Source organism: Marmota flaviventris, chromosome 3, assembly GCF_047511675.1.
Source record: "Marmota flaviventris isolate mMarFla1 chromosome 3, mMarFla1.hap1, whole genome shotgun sequence".
In the NCBI taxonomy this organism is placed as follows: domain Eukaryota; kingdom Metazoa; phylum Chordata; class Mammalia; order Rodentia; family Sciuridae; genus Marmota; species Marmota flaviventris.
The window spans coordinates 23,772,101-23,789,061 of record NC_092500.1 but is presented as its reverse complement, the minus strand read 5'-3'; the positions used below and the strand labels follow the sequence as shown (position 1 = coordinate 23,789,061).

The following is a 16,961-nucleotide window of genomic DNA, read 5'->3' as shown; positions in this document are numbered from 1 at the left end:
GAAGAACTTCCTTTAACCCGTCAATCATATACTTGTCATCTGACATCAACTCTTGCTCAAGAGTGTTTCATTTTAAGCTGGGCTCAGTGGTGCATACCTTGTAATCTCAGCAGCTCAGGAGGCTGAGGCAGGAGGATTGCAAGTTCAAAGCCAGCCTCAGCAAAAGCGAGGCACTAAGCAATTCAATGAGACCGTCTCTAAATTAAATACAAAATAGAACTGGGGATGTGGCTCAGTGGTCATCCCATTAAATCCCCTGTGCCAAAAAAAAAAAAAAAGTGTTTCATCTTTATCTTCACCAGCTCTCATCTCTCCACCTTCAGGTTATTTTGTAGCAACTACCAGTCCTTTTTTTTTTTTCTTTTTTTTAAAATATTTTAATGTTATTTAGTTAATTCTTACCAGAAAAGTGATAATATTGAAGAATGGTTTTCTCTTAGCTAAGTTGAAATATAATTCTCTTACTGCTATTTAAATACTGTCATTTGAAGTTGCTTCTTTGAAAAGAAAAACAAGATTGATAATCTCTTAGCCAAACTAACCAAAAGAAAATGGGAGAAAAACCAAATTAATAAAATTAGAGATGAAAAGAAGAAATCACCACAGACATCTTAGAAATCCAGCATATCATTAGGGACTATTTTGAAAACTTACACTCGAATAAATTGGAAAACCTAGAAGAAATGGATACATTTTTAGACAAATATGATATGCCAAAACTGAATCAAGAGGACATAGAAAACCAATAATTTGTAATGAGATATGAGCAGTAATAAACAGCCTTCCAACAAAGAAAAGCCCAGGACCAGATGGATTCTCAGCTGAATTCTACCAAACCTTTAAAGAAGAACAAATGCCAGCACTCCTCAAATTATTCTGAGAGAGGAATAAAACACTTCCAGATTTATTCTATGAAGCCAATATCACACTCATACCAAAACCAAATAAGGACATATCAAGGAAAAAAACTACAGACTGATATCTCTGATGAACTTAGATGCAAATACTTAATAGCAAATTGTTTTCAACAACTCATTAAGAAGATTGTACACCACGAACAAATTAGTTTTATTCCAGAGATGCAAGGAGAGTTTAATATATGTGCATCAATAAATGTAATTCATCACACCAACAGAATTAAGGACAAAAATCATTTAGTGGGCTGGGGTTGTGACTCAGAGATTCAGTGCAATCCACATCAAAATTCCAGTGACGTCTTAATAGAACTAGAAAAAACAGTCCCAAAATTTATTTGGAAGACTAAAAGACCCAGAATAGCAAAAAAGAATTTTAAGTCAAAAAAATATGCTGGAGGCATCACAATACCTGACTTCAGATTATACTACAAAGCTAATAGTAACAGCAGCTGCATGGCAGACACACACGGACTGGAATTGTGGCTCAGTACTACAGCACTCGCCTAGCATGGGCAGGACCCGGGTTTGATTCTCAGCAACACATAAAAATAAAGGCATTAAGTTGTGTCCATCTACACCTAAAAAATAAATATTAAAAAAAAAAAAAAAAAACAGACACACAGACCAGTGGTACAGAATAGAAGACACAGAGACAAACCCGCACTGAGTCATCTGATTCTTGACAAAGGTGCCAAAACCATTGAAGGAAAGATAGCCTTTTTAACAAATGGTGCCAGGACAACTGATTATCCATATTTGTAATGAAGCTACCTTCTTATCTCTCACCCTGAACAAAAATCAACTCAAAGTGGATCAAAGACCTCAGAATTTGGGGCTGGGGATGTGGCTCAAGCGGTAGCGCGCTCACCTGGCATGCGTGTGGCCTGGGTTCGATCCTCAGCACCACATACAAAGATGTTGTGTCCGCCAATAACTAAAAAAAATAAATAAATATTAAAAAATTCTCTCTCTCAAAAAAAAAGACCTCAGATTTTGACCAGAAACTATGCAACTCCCAGAAGAAAACATAAAGTCCATGCTCCAGTTTTTAGGCACAGTCAACAACTTTCTCAGTAGGACCCCTAAAACTCAGGAAATAATGCCAAAAGTTAATAAATGATATAGCGTCAAATTAAAAGGCTTCTGCAAAGGAAACGATTTGGAATGTGGATAAATAACACACTGAATGGGAGGATATCTTTTCTAGCTACTCTTCTAACAGAGGATTAATATCTAGAACATAAAAAGAGATCAAAAAACTTTATGCCAAAAAAATAAAATAACCCAATTAATGGGCAAATTAATTAAACATACACTTCTCAAAAGAAGAAATATAAATGGCCAACAAATACATGAAAAAATATTCAATATCATTAGCAATTAGGGAAATGGAAATCAAAATTACACTGAGGTTCATCTCATACCAGTCAGAATATCAGTTATCAAGAATGCAAACAATAATATATGCTGGAGAGGATGTGGAGGAAAAGGAATCCATTTACACTATTGGCGGGACTGTAAATTTTACAACCACTGTGGAAATCAGTATGGAAGTTTCTCAAAGTCTAGGCATGGAACCACCATATGCCCCAACTATACTACTTCTCAGTATTTTTCCTGAAGAATTAAAGTCATATTACTATAGTGCATATCTGTCTTTCTAGGAGCACAATTCATAATAGCCAAACTATAGAACCAGCCCAAGTGTCCATCAACAGATGTTTTATATATGTTTTATTCAGCTATAAAGAAAAATGAAATTATAGCACTTGCAGGAAAATGGATGGAATTGGAGACCATCATAATAAGTGAAATAAGTCAAACTCAGAAGGTCAAGGATTACATGTTTTCTCTCATGGGGAAGTTAGAGAGGAAAAAGGAAAAAAGGTGGGGGTAGATCTCCTAAAAATCAAAGGGACATCAGTAGTGGAAAGGGACTAAGGGGTTGGGAAGCCCAGAGGTAGGAGGGAAGTGCTGGGGGTTGATACTGACCAAATTATGTTTTTATGTGTTTGTACTAATATGTAATAACAAATCCCATCAGCATATACAACTATAATGTGCCAGTAAAAATTTCAAGAAAAAATAAATACTGCTCTGTGCAGTGGCACGTACCTGTAACCCTAATAGCCCAGAAGGCCAGTAATCCCAGTGATTGAGGAGGTCAGGACATGAGGATCATGAGTTAAGAGCCAGCCTCAGCAACTTAGCAAGACCCTATTTCAAAACAAAAAACAGGGCTGGGGATGTGGCTCAGTGGTTAAGTATCCCTGGGTTCAATCCCTGGTATCAAAAAACAAAACAAAAAAAAACCCAACAAATACTGCAAAGCAAGTAGAGTTTTCCTGTGTACAGATGGAGAAACTGAGAGAAGTTAAAGAACTTTTTCTTTGTTAAACAGTTAGCAATGGCTAACTCATTTTAGGCTGGCCTTGAGCTTATGATTCTCCTGAATAGCTGGTATTATAGGTGTGCACCATGACACTAGACTCTTAATCTTTTCTTTAAGTTTGAACTCAAGTTTTATATCTTCTTTTATATCATTTCCCATTTACTCCAGATACATTTTTCTTATTGTTTGAAATTCTTAGAGTGATTTGTTCCCTTATTCATTAAGTAGTATTTGAATGGCAAGTGGTGATAGTGGGAAATCTTATCTTTGGCCTTTGGATCCCTCACTTACAGTCCTTTTCCTGTTGGTATAACAATTTCTGGCACTTGGGTAATGCTGAGTAAATGTTTACTGAAAGACTTATTTTTCACTGCTGAAATTAGGAAGGTACCTGCCCCTTGACAAAGTCATAGAAATCGTATTGGACTCCCATGTTCTTAATTTCCCAGTTGGGAACAGTGCACAAAATGTTGGTAATTCCTTTTTTTCTTCTTGTCAGACATTTCTTTCCCCCACAGACAATTGTTTCTTTGATTTAGAAAGGTAATAAAATGTAAATTTCTGAAAAATACTTGAAGAATCATTTGAAAATATGTAATATTAGTAATAAATTTGTAATATGTGTGGGATGTGTAACTACTCTTAATAGGACATTAATTATTAGGTACCACACTCAGTTTATCTTATGACATAAAACTGTTTAAAATTATTCTGCAAATGTTGATTTTTTTTTCATTTTCCTATTAAACATCTTTAATTTGATATTGGGAAGTAGTCCTTATGAATTCAGTTTGTTTAAAACCCTACACTTTATTTCATCAAAGTGGATTGCCATTTGGATTTGAGAGGGAGTCTCATAGTGGGAAGAAGATAGGCTTTGGAGTTTGACCTGGAATTGAATTCTGGTTCTGTCATTTAGCTGTTCTATGAGCTTGCATGGATTTATTAACCTTTCTTTGTCTCATGTACTTTATCTATAAATGAGTAAAATGACCTTGCCTTTTGGGATTTCCTAAAGATTAAATAGTAGAACATAAAGCTCCCAGCATGGGTAGGTACTCAGCAAATTTAAGCAGCTGCTGTGTGATGTCTCAGAATGTGCCTTGCTCATTGCTCATTTGTTTTTCCTCTCTTCATTTTCAATGTCTGGTTTCTTTCCTATTCCCCTGACTTGCCTCTTATCCTTTGTATTCTTCTGTGTGTATGTGGTGAGGGTAGGGAATGGGAATTTAACCCAGGGATGTTCTACCACTGTTGTATATTCCCAGCCCTTTAAATTTGAACTCAAGTTTTATATCTTCTGTCAACTAGTTCAGAGTAATAGCCCATCTCTTTTTTTTTTTTTTTTTTTTGGATACTTTGCCTCTACCACTCAGCATTTGCTGTGTCATTTACATGTTAATATAAATGTTTCATCTTCTCAGTTGGTAATACTAATTAATAGTCAACTTGGAATAAATGCTATTTGTAAGTGAGAATGATTCTTTAAGGTAGTCATTTAAAAAATTACCCTTCTATGCTGTCTCTTGTTTGAGAGTTCTTAGACCATTAATATATTTATGAAAGGTAAATATTGTTTCCTGGGAAGACTTGGTGTTGATTATATAGTTCCTTACATATCTGAATTTTTTTTAAAACTTATTTCAGGAAAATATTAAAATAACATTTGACAAATGTAATGAAACTATGAAAATGGGCTGTTGGATGGTATAGAACATGATGCTTACTTGGATTTCTCTCTTTCAGGATCATAAAGATGAAGTAACTTGTGTAACATACAATTGGAATGATTGCTACATTGCTTCTGGATCTCTCAGTGGTGAAATTATTTTGCATAGTGTAACCACTAATATATCTAGTACTCCTTTTGGCCATGGTAGTAACCAGGTATAGTATCGCAATATGGGTTTATTCAAAATGAAGTTGATAACATAGGTTTTAAAATTATTTTACATAAGACGATGAATTTATGTTTAAAACATTTTTATATGTCTTAAATTTGTATTTAGTTTGCTTAAAACATTTCTAGACAGTTTTTGATGGTGATGTTTAAAATGTTAAAATTATTTAATACATAATAGATTAGGGTACTTACCCAAATTTGATTATGTAATTAAATAGTTGCATACTTCTAGAATATAACTGTATTTAACAAAATACAACTAGCCGTTAGTAGGTTAAGCCTAAATATGTATTTTAATCTTTGTATGGCATATATGTCATATATAAGAGTATTGCATACTTTAGGCTGTCGGCTCCAAGACAGATACTTATGTTCATAAATAGCATAGATGAATTAGTCAGCTTTTTGTTGATGTGACTAAAATATCTGAGAACTACTTAGAGGAGGAAAAGATTATTTTGGCTTATGGTTTGAGAGATCTCAGTTCGTAGTCAGTTGACTATATTGCTGTGGGCCTGAGGTTAGGTTGAACATTGTGGCTGAAGGAAATAGTAGAGGAAAGTGGTTCAGCTCATGGCTGCCAGGAAGCAGAGAAAGAATGAGAGTTGAGTGCACAAGAGCAAGTGGATGAACCAGTGACAAAATATAATTCCCAAGGTCATGGTCCAGCCTACTTCCACCAGCCATGCCCCCTTTGCCTAGTCACCACCCAGTAATCTGTTCAAATTATTAATCCATCAAATGGATTAATTCAGTGGTTAGGTTACAGCTCTCAAAATTTGATCATTTCACCTTGGAATATGCCTGCATTGCCACTTCAGGGGACATTTCACATCCAAACCACAACAGTAGGTATGGGATAGTTGTGTTTAGGCAGAGGGCAATGGAGTTTTAGTTTCTTAAATGTGTTAAAGAATCAAATTTATGAGAGCTAGTCACTCTTGGAAAACAGTTTATTAAACATTATTTGAATAATATTAAGTGATTAAGGAAAACTTATTGGATATTTAAATTATACAGAAAAAAGATTTTTCAAGTTTCTATTAGGAATGAAGGAGATATAAACATAAATGGTATTATGAGGTATTGATATACAATAATCTTGAATTCAGAACAGGTGAGAGAAAGCTATCTGGGAATAAAATTAGGAAAATTAAAGGGGTTAAATTAAGCTGGGTTAATTTTTGTTTTTGCTAAGGCATTATAATCTGTCCTTTTGGCAGATTTTTGATGCTGATTTAGGCTAGGATTAACTCTTCACATGTCCACATTATGGTTGGAACCGTGGCTTGTATCTCTGTTTTTATTTTGTTGTCCAGCTTCATGTATTACATGGAAAAGATGCTGGATATAATATGTGAATGTATGAATTCATTTAAAGATGGAAGAGATGTAGTAGGCTAATATAGAACTTTGGGAAAGGATGTTTGATAATAGAGAAAATAACAACAAGGAGAAAGGAAAGTACATAGACTTTAATATAGGACTAGTATGGGAAAAGATGAATATCATTGTTAAGATTTGAATGCCAGACACAAGATTTGGCTTTTGTTTTGGAAGGCATTTAGGGAAACTAATCAGAGTGTTTAATTGAAAATATCTAAACTAAAAAATAAGTTTTTGGAGATAATCTCATTTCCTTCATTTTATGGATGAGGATGTGATTTTTTTTTTTTTAATAGACATGTTTCTTATAATGTTAGTATTGTCATAAAAATTGTGTTTTGTTTTTGTGGTTTTTTTGTATGTATTTTGATAATGAAGACAAAGTCTAAGCTTAAAAATTTTGAAATTGTGAAAAAATTAATATGCAGTGATCAAATGTCATAGGAAATACAGTATTTTTTTTTTTTTTTTGCTTTTTTTGTATTAGAAGCATGGCAGATTTATAAAATTTGGACTGGCTTTTTAGTAGCATCAAATTAGATCAGATACTACTATGTATATTCTTATAGTTTAGTTTTTATTGTGTGTTGGTGTAGTTTTCTTATTAAAACAAAACATAGAGGAATATTCCTAAAGATATGAGGCTTGTTTATATGTGAAAGATTTTAGCTTTTTTATTTGAGAAATAACATACATGTAATAAAGTATGTATATCTTGAGTGTACAGCTTGATAAATTTTTATGTTTACTTAAAGCTATATAAATACTAACAAAATCAAGATACAGACCATTTGCAGCACACCAAAGACTCTCTTATGTTTTCCAATCACTGCATCATGTTTCATAAATCATGTGCCTAGTTTCTTTTAGTCATGTTTGCTTTGTTGCATGAATTAGTAGTTCACACTCTTTTAATACTGTTTAAATGGGCCTTCATTTATTTATGTAGTGCATAGTAGATGAGTGTGTCAGTTGCTTCCAGTTTTAACTATTATCAGAAAGTTACTGTTGATATTCTTGTATAAGTCTTGGTTTAGACATATGTCTTTGTTTCTCTTAAGTAAATACCCGGAAGTAGAATTGCTTGGTTGTAGAGTAGGCATATAATTTTATTTTACGTAAAATTACCCAAAAGTTTTAGGAAGAGCTTGTGCCATTTTATGCTTCTACTAGCAGTGCATATGAGATTTAGTTATTCCATGATTTTGTTAATAGTTTGTGTTGTATATCTTAAATTTTGCCACTTTGATGGTTGTGTGTGGTATATAATGGTGGCTTTGATTTGCATTTCTCTATGTTGAACTCATTTTCATATATATTCCTTTGTGAACTGACTGTTGAAGACTTGTTTACTTTTGCATTGGATTATTTGAGTTTTATGCATTTATAATTTTTTACTTATTCCAGATTGTCAATTTTTGGGTGTACTTTAGTCATCTCCTATTTTTTTAATTTAATTGGCTCATATTAATTATACAGAGTGATGAGTTTTATTATGGCATATTTATATAGGCATATAAATAATCTGATCAGTTTCACTCCCTAGTATCTCCCCTTACCCTCCTCTCCTCTTTCCCACTTATCTTCTTCCTTGACTCCCGTGGTCTCCATTTTACTCTCATGACATCCATTTTTTTTCTCCCCCCCACCCCTTGCTTCCACATGAGAGAAGACATACTGTACTTATTTGTCTTCTCAATCTGGCTTATTTCAGTTAACATGATCCTCTGTAGATGCATCCATTTTCCTGCAGATGACATAATTTCTGTCTTCTTGATGGCTTGATAAAGTTCCATTGTGTGCATATACCACATTTTCTTTATCCTTTTAGCAGCAGATACCTAGGCTGGTTCTATAATTTGGCTATTGTGAATTGTGTTGTGATAAGCACGAGTATGTCTGTATTTCTAGAGTAAGCTGACTTCAGTTCTTTTGGATAAATATTGAGGAGTAGTATAGGTAGATCATGGTTCAGTGTTTAGTTTTTTAGAAACCTCCATACCAGTTTCCAAAGTGGCTATATTAATTTACATTCTCAGCAAAATGTAGAGGAGTTCCTGTATTCTTTTTTTAATTATTATTATTTTTTAGCTGTAGGTGGACACAGTGCCTTTATTATATTAGTATGTGATGCTGAGGATTGAACCCAGTGCCTCACATTCTAGTGAACACTTTACCACTGAGTTACAACTCTAGCCACCGCCCCCCACCCATTCTTGACTGCATTTATTGTTATTTATGCTTGTCATTCTGACTGGAGTGAAGTGGAATCTCAATGTAGTTTTTAAGAAAAAAATTTTTTTAGTTGTAGATGGACACTATTTATTTATTTATTTATTTAATGTGGTTTGAGGCTCGAACCCAGTGCCTGACACCTGCTAGGTAAGTGCTCTACCACTGAGCTACAACCTCAGCCCCTCTATGTAGTTTTGATTTACATTTCTCTAATGGCAAAAGAAGTTGAACTTTTTCATGTAATTATTGGCCATTTCTACTCATTCTTTTGCCAAGTGTTTAGTTCATTTGTCCATTTATTAAATGGGTTATTTGTTTTTTTGCTGTTGAGTTTTTTTAGTTCTTTATATATTCTGTACATGAATCATCTGTTGGAAGAGTAGCTAGCAAAGTTTTTCTGCCATTCTGTGGGCTGTCTCTTCACTCTGTTGTTTCCTTGGCTGGGCAGAAGCTTTTTCAGTTGATGGCATCCCATTTACTGATTCTTCATCTTATTTCTTGAGCTACAGGAGTTATATTCAGGAAGTTGTTGCCTATAATTTTATTTTGAAGTGTTGACCCTACATTTCACTTCCAACACTTGTAAAGTTTCTGGTCTTATACATAGGTATTTCATACATTTTGAGTTCAATTTTGTATAGAGTAGGAGATGGGGATCTAGTTTTATTCTTCTACATATGGCTATCCACTTTTCCTAGCACCATTTGTCTAAAAGGCTGTCTTCCCCAATGTGTTTTTTGGCGTCTTTGTTAAGAATTAGATGACTATTGCTTTGTGGGTTTGTCTTTACATCTTCTGTTCTGTTCTGTTGATCTATGTGTGTTCATGCCAGTACCATGCTGTTTTTGTTACTATGGCTGTGCAGTATAATTTGAAATCAGGTACTGTGATACCTCCAGAATTGCTCATTTTGCTCTGAATTGTTTTGGCTATTCTAGGTCTTTTGTTCTTCCTTATGAATTTTAGTATTGTTATTTTCGAGTTCCGTGAAGAATGTCATCAGACTTTTGATGGGAATTGCATTGATTCAGTAGATCACTTTAGGTTTAATATTAATTCTTCCTGCTTATGAACAAGGGTTGTCTGTCTTTTCACATCTTTTTAATTTCTTCCAGCTGTGGTTTATCTTTTTACTCTTATAATATCCACACACACACACACACACACCCCGCCATGGACAGACGTTCTTAAATTTAATTGGGTCTAGTTTGTCATTCTTGTCTTTTATAGTCGCTGTTTTTTGGTGTCCTATTGAAGAATCTTACCTTCCCCACCTTTGGAAGATACTATTTTATCAATGTTGAGAGGTGGGACCTTTAAGAGGGGATTAAGTCATGAAGACTCTGGCCTTGTGAATGGATTTAGGTCATTATTAGGAGAGTAACTTTCTATTAAAAGAGTAAATTTGGCCCCCTTCCCTTTTTGTTCTCCCTTTCTGCATACTCCTTGTACAAATTCTCTTTCCCTTCCATCTTCTACTATAGGATGATACAGTAAGAAGGCCCTATAGGATGATACAGCAAGAAGGCCCTTGTCCTTAAACTTCCCAGCCTCTAGAACTGTGAATAATAAATTTCTTTGCTTTATAAATTACCTGATCTCTGATATTCTGTCATAGCAGCACAAAATAGATCAAGACACTGTCCTTTGTTTTCTTATAGAAGCTTTATTGTTTTAGCTTTCTCATTTATGTGTTATCCATTTCAAATAGTGTATGGGTGTAAAATAGGGTTCTATTTTTCCTGTAGATATCTAATTGCATTAGAACTATTTATTGCAAAGACTGACCAATGAATTACAGTAATGCCTTCTTACAAAACTGGTAATTAGATGTTAGTTTCTAGACACTCTATTTGTTCTATTGATCTAGTTGACTGACTTATATGAATCTAGAATCTCATTGTTTGGATATTGTAGCTCTATGGTACTTGATACTTCTAAATTTGCTTGACTATTTCTGGGTCCTTTGCATATCTATCTGAATTTTAGATTCAGCATGTCTGTTTCTATAAAAAAAAAAGTGTTTGAATTTTGATTGGGATTATATTGGATCTGTGGACTAATTTAGGAAGAGCTATCTTAAAATTCTTGATCATAATATAAATATGGTTTAACTTGGTATTTATATAAACCTTCCTTAATTTTTCTAAGTAGTGTTTTGTTTTCACTAAAGAAGTCTTAGAGATGTTTTGGTAGATTTATTTGATTTTTTGTTGGTATAGTATAATTGTTTTTACTATTAAATTTTATCTGCCACTTCTTTGTGGCTGAGATACAGAATTTTAGTAAGTATTCGTATATTGCTCTTTTATCTAGGAATCCTGCTAAATTCACTTAATAGTTTGGCAGTTTTGATTATTTTTGAAGAATTTGTAATTTTTTTTTTTACATTTTGCAGTTTTTATACTCTCATGCTTTCTGTAAATAGCAGTTATTTTCTTACTTCCCTATCTTTACACATTTTGTTTCTTTTTCTTTATTGCATTGACTAGAATTTCCAATACAGTGTTGAATAGACTTTGTAATAGTGGATGTTCTTGTTTCATTGCCAAATTCAGGAAGAAATATTCACATTTCACTACAAAGCATGATTTGAATTGCAAAGTTTCTTTGCAGAATTATCTTTTATCTTACTAAAGTGGTGTTTATTGTTCTTAGCTTATGTGGGCAAAATTTACTACTTATTTTGGACATTTTTAAGACATTCAATCAAATTATTCACAATCTTCTGTTTCTGTAGCCTACATATACTAGATGAAACTTCTGTTTATCTTTTGCTGCTTTTATTCTTATTTTTACCTTTTAGAATGAATCAAGAAAACACTGTAGGTATTATTTCTTGTTACTTTTTATTACCTTTTACATTTAAATGAAATTATTAAATTAAAAAAACCATACACATGGCTTTTTTCCCTATAGAATTTTACAATTTAACACTTTGCTGATTATGTTGTAAGTACTGACTAAATACTGTGGGATATGACTTTGAATATGATATATTTGCATTTTAGTAGGAGCAATTAGTCATGGACAGTTAACCAGATAATACAAATGTTATGAAAACAGTAAATAGTACTAGGGAACCTGACCTTTTGGGGAAGAAGTCGGGAACAGCAGTTTTTAAAAAAATTTTTTTAGATATAGGTAGACACAATACCTTATTTTATTTATTTATTTTTATGTGGTGCTGAGGATCAAACACAATGCCTCACACATGCTAGGCAAATGCTTTAACACTGAACCATAACCACAGCCCAGGAAAAACATTTTGAAGAGAATGATGTCTCAGTAGCATCCTGAGAAAAGTCCAAGTTACTCAGACCTAGGGTGGGAAAGGGAAAAGGAAAGGGTGAGAGGGTTTAGAAACTACTTTTCATGGAGATTATCACCAGCATAGAATACTTAATATTGGGGGCTGGGGCTCAGCAGTAGTGCACTTGTCTGGCATGTGTGAGGCACTGGGTTTGATTCTCAGCACTGCATATAAATAAATAAAATAAAGGCCTATCAACAACTAAAAATAAAAATTAAGAAAGGAATACTTAATATTTACTGATCATTGATTTATATTAATTTTTTAATTTAATCTTTGTTACTAGTTTGTGGAGATTATACTCTTCTCATTTTAAAGTCTAGAAAATAAGATTCCAGGATTTTTAGATCACATAACTCTTAAATTTTTAAGTTTTATTGGTGCATAGGAATTATTCAGAAGAGTGGGTTTCATTATGGCATATTTGTTTATGTATATAACATAATTTGATCAATTTCTGACCCAGATGCCTCCTCTTACCCTCCCCTCCCTTTCTCTGCACTAATGGTCTCCCTTCTACATTCAGAATGTCCTTTTTCTTTTTCCATCCTCTAGCTTCCACATATGAGAGAAAATATATGATACTTGTCTTTCTGAATCTGCTTTATTTTGCTTAACATGATGATATGCAGTTCCATTCATAGATCATATAACTCTTTGATTGTTTTGAAGATCAAGTCTTTCAAGAGTGGCAGTATTGTTTTCTTTTGGATCTCTTTCTAGTTGTAAATGTGTAAGAATTTGAGAATCCAAATCTTAGGGGAATTTTGTACCAGTCTCTTGTCACCTTGTGCAGGAGTCCAGTGTTTACTCTTATCCCTTTCTTATGTTAAATGAATTATCTTTTAAAATTCTAGGTGATGGGTTGCTCTTTTGTTGCTTATCAAGGTATTTTCATTGATTACTTTGTATAGGAAAACCCAATTAAATTTAACTTCTAGTTTAGGAAAACAGTAATGCTCAAAGTTTATCTTTTTTTTTTTTTTTTTAAAGAGAGAGAGAGAGAATTTTTTCATATTTATTTTTTAGTTTTCAGCGGACACAACATCTTTGTTTGTATGTGGTGCTGAGGATCCAATGCTACCGCTTGAGCCACATCCCCAGCCCTCAAAGTTTATCTTTTGTCCAGATAAGATAAGCCAAAATTTGTGATCATCCTGTTTGTGCTGCTTCCTGCTCAGACATTTTGCAGCTCAGTAGAAGCTTTTGGTATAGCTTCTCATGATAGGTTACACATTTATTTGAAGAGCACCAGGGGTAAAGCACTTAGCTTGCTGAATGAATTTGTGCAAGTCACTTAACTCTCAGACCTCCTTTTCCTAATCCATCAAGTGAAATGATGTATTTTCATCAGGTTTTTTTTTTTTAATATAGTTAAATGAAATGTTGAAATTTATCACTGTGTCTGACAATAAAAGATCAATGATGATAGCTGTTGTGAGCTTTTAATAAATAATTATATCAACCCATTAAAATACCTTATATGATTTACTTCTCCAAATTGGTTTGAACATCTTTGGGTGTGATATGTTCCCCCTAAATCCCTCATAATGTACTAGTTATAATTTGATCTTGGTAATCATATTTTGTGTTTTATATTGACTTGAGAAAATTAAAGACAGTGAAGAAATTGAATGTAGTGCATTATTTTTTTCCTTTCCCCTGGGATGAGTGGTAATATATTTTTTGTTTATTTTATTTCTTCTCTTAAGCTACACTGAAACAGTATAGGGGCTGAGAAATAGGAATTGGTTTCTGAATATGTAAGGATGGCAGTCTCTGTTTTCTTAGTGAGGAAAGTCATAGACGCCCTGATTCCTTGTTCTTTTACATAATTGAAATGTTTTTTTAAATTAGTTTGTTTTCTAAAAAAAGTTTAGTTGAACCTTATCAATTGTTGACCAAAAGCATAGAATTTTTACTTGAGCATTTATTTAAAAAGTATTTTCTAAGATTTATCAAAATTTATTCAAGATTCCAAATACATTAAATATGAGTTTCTATTTTTTTTCACTTCATAATTATTTTATTATATTTTGATAGCTGGAAATTAGTTATGGTGGGAATATTTACACAACAGAAATGGGTAACTACTACAAATCAGGGCTTAATTTACTGTTTGATTGATTGTATATACTTACGGTGATGGATAAAATTTTTTTTTAATTCACATTTGTTAGATATGATGGCAGAATGCATTATAATTCATATTACACACATAGAGCACAGTTTTTCATATCTTGGTTGTATACAAAGTATACACCATTCGTGTCTTCATACATGTACTTAGGGTAATGATGTTCATATCATTCCACTATCTTTTCTACTGCCATACCCCATCTCTTTCCTTCCCACCCCTTTACCCTATCTAGAGTTTGTCTAATCCTCCCATGCTCCCCCTCCCAACCCCACTATGAATCAGCCTTCTTATATCAGAGAAAACATTTGGCATTTGATTTTTTGGGATTGGCTAACTTCACTTACATTATATTCTCCAACTCCATCCATTTACCTGCAAATGCCATAATTTTATTCTCTTTTAATGCTGAGTAATGTTCCATTGTGTATATATACCACATTTTCTTTATGTATTCATCTTCTGAAGGGCATCTATGTTGGTTCCACAGTTTAGCTATTGTGAATTGTGCTGCTATGAACACTGATGTGACTGTGTGTCCCTGTAGTATGTTGTTTTTAAGTGCTTTGGGTATAGACCAAGGAGTGGAATAGCTAGGTCAAAAAGTGGATCCATTCCCAGTTTTCCAAGGAATCTCCCTACTGCTTTCCAAATTGGCTGCACCAATTTGCAGTCCCACCAGCAATGTATGAATGTGCCTTTTTCCCCACATCTTCACCAACACTTATTGAGAGCTGCCACTCTGACTGGAGTGAGATGAAATCTTAGAGTAGTTTTGATTTGCATTTCCCTAATTGCTAGAGATGTTGAACAGTTTTTCATGTATTTGTTGATTGATTGTATATCATCTTCTGAGAATTGTCTGTTGAGTTCCTTGGCCCATTTATTGATTGGGTTATTTTTATTATTATTATTATTTTGGTGTTTAGCTTTTTGAGTTCTTTATATACCCTAGAGATTAGTGCTCTATCTGATGTGAGAGTGGTAAAAATTTGCTCCCAATATGTAGGCTCTCTATTCCCTTCACTGATTATTTTTTAGTTTGAATACATCCCATTTATTGATTCTTAATTCTTACACCATAGGAATCTTATTAAGGAAGTTGGGGGCTAATCTGACATGATGGAGATTTGGATCTACTTTTTCTTGTGTTAGATGTAGGGTCTCTGGTTTAATTCCTAGGTCCTTGATCCATTTTGAGTTTTGTGCATGGTGAGAGATATAAGTTTAATTTAATTTTGTTGCATATGGATTTCCAGGTTTTCCAGTACCATTTGTTGAAGAGCCTATCTTTTCTTCAATGTATGTTTTTGGTGCCTTTGTCTAATATAACTGTAATTATGTGGGTTAGTGTCTGTATCCTCTATTCTGTACCATTGGCCTACAAGTCTGTTTTGGTGCCAATACCACGCTGTTTTTGTTACTATTGCTCTGTAGTATGGTTTAAGGTCTGATATAGTGCTGCCACCTGCTTCACCCGTTTTACCAAGGATTGCTTTAGCTATTCTGGGTCTCTTATTTTCCAGATGAATTTCATTACTGCTTTTTCTATTTCTATGAGGAATGCCATTGGGATTTTGATTGGATGTATTAAATCTGTGTAGTGCTTTTGGTAGTATGGTCATTTTGACAATATTAATTCTGCCTATCCAAAAAAAGGGAGATCTTTCCATCTTCTAAGGTCTTCTTTGATTTGTTTCTTTAGTGTTCTGTAGTTTTCGTTGTAGAGGTCTTTCACCTCTTTCGTTAGGTTGATTCCCAAGTTTTTTTTTTTTTTTTTGGCCACTGATATACAGAAATGCCTTTGACTTATGGGTGTTGATTTTATATTCTGCTACTTTGCTCAGTTCATTTCCTAGTTCTAAAAGTTTTCTGGTGGAATTTTTTGGGCCTTCTAGGTGTAGAATCATATTGTCAGCAAATAGTACTAATTTGAGTTCTTCTTTTCCTATCTGTATCCCTTTAATTTCTTTTATTTGTCTAATTGTTCTGGCTTGTGTTTCAGGAACCATGTTAAATAAAAGTGGTGAAAGAGGGCATCCCTGTCTTGTTCCAATTTTTAGAGGGAATGCTTTCAGTTTTTCTCATTTAGAATGATGTTGGCCTAAGGCTTAGCATAGACAGCTTTTATGAGGTTGAGTTTGCTCCTGTTATTCCTAGTTTTTCTAGTGTTTTGAACATAAAGGGGTGCTATATTTTATTGAATACTTTTTCTGCATCTATCAAGATGATTATATGATTCTTATCTTTAAGTCTATTGATGTGATGAATTACATTTATTGATTTCCGTATGTTGAACCAACCTTGTATCCCTGGGATGAACCCCACTTGATCCTGGTGGCACCGTCTTTTTGATATGTTTTTGTGTTCGATTTGCCAGAATTTTATTGAGGTGTTTACATCTATGTTCATTAGAGATATTGGTCTGAAGTTGTTTTTTTTTTTTTTTTTTTTTTTAATGTATCTTTGCCTGGTTTTGTAATCAGGGTAATATTGGCCTCATAGAATGAGTTTGGAATTGCTGCCTTTTTTTTCTATTTCCTGAAATTGTTTGAAGAATATTGGTATTAGTTCTTTAAAGGTCTTGTAGAACTCGGCTGTGTATCCATCTGGTCCTGGGATTTTCTTGGTTGGTAGGCTTCTGATGGTGTCTTCTGTTTTGTTGCTTGAAATTGATC

The 16,961-nt window shown here is 33.5% G+C and overlaps 1 protein-coding gene across 3 annotated transcripts in view; it reads left to right on the top strand.

The window, feature by feature from the left end:
* The window catches only part of Nedd1 (NEDD1 gamma-tubulin ring complex targeting factor), a 58,558-nt gene that overhangs the window by 10,790 nt on the left and 30,807 nt on the right, over positions 1-16,961 (top strand). For all 3 annotated transcript variants that reach the window (XM_071609619.1, XM_027927880.3, XM_071609618.1), the window contains exon 5: positions 5,056-5,196. In XM_071609619.1, coding sequence (XP_071465720.1) covers positions 5,056-5,196 — 141 coding nt within the window. The remainder of the gene's footprint in view (positions 1-5,055; positions 5,197-16,961) is intronic.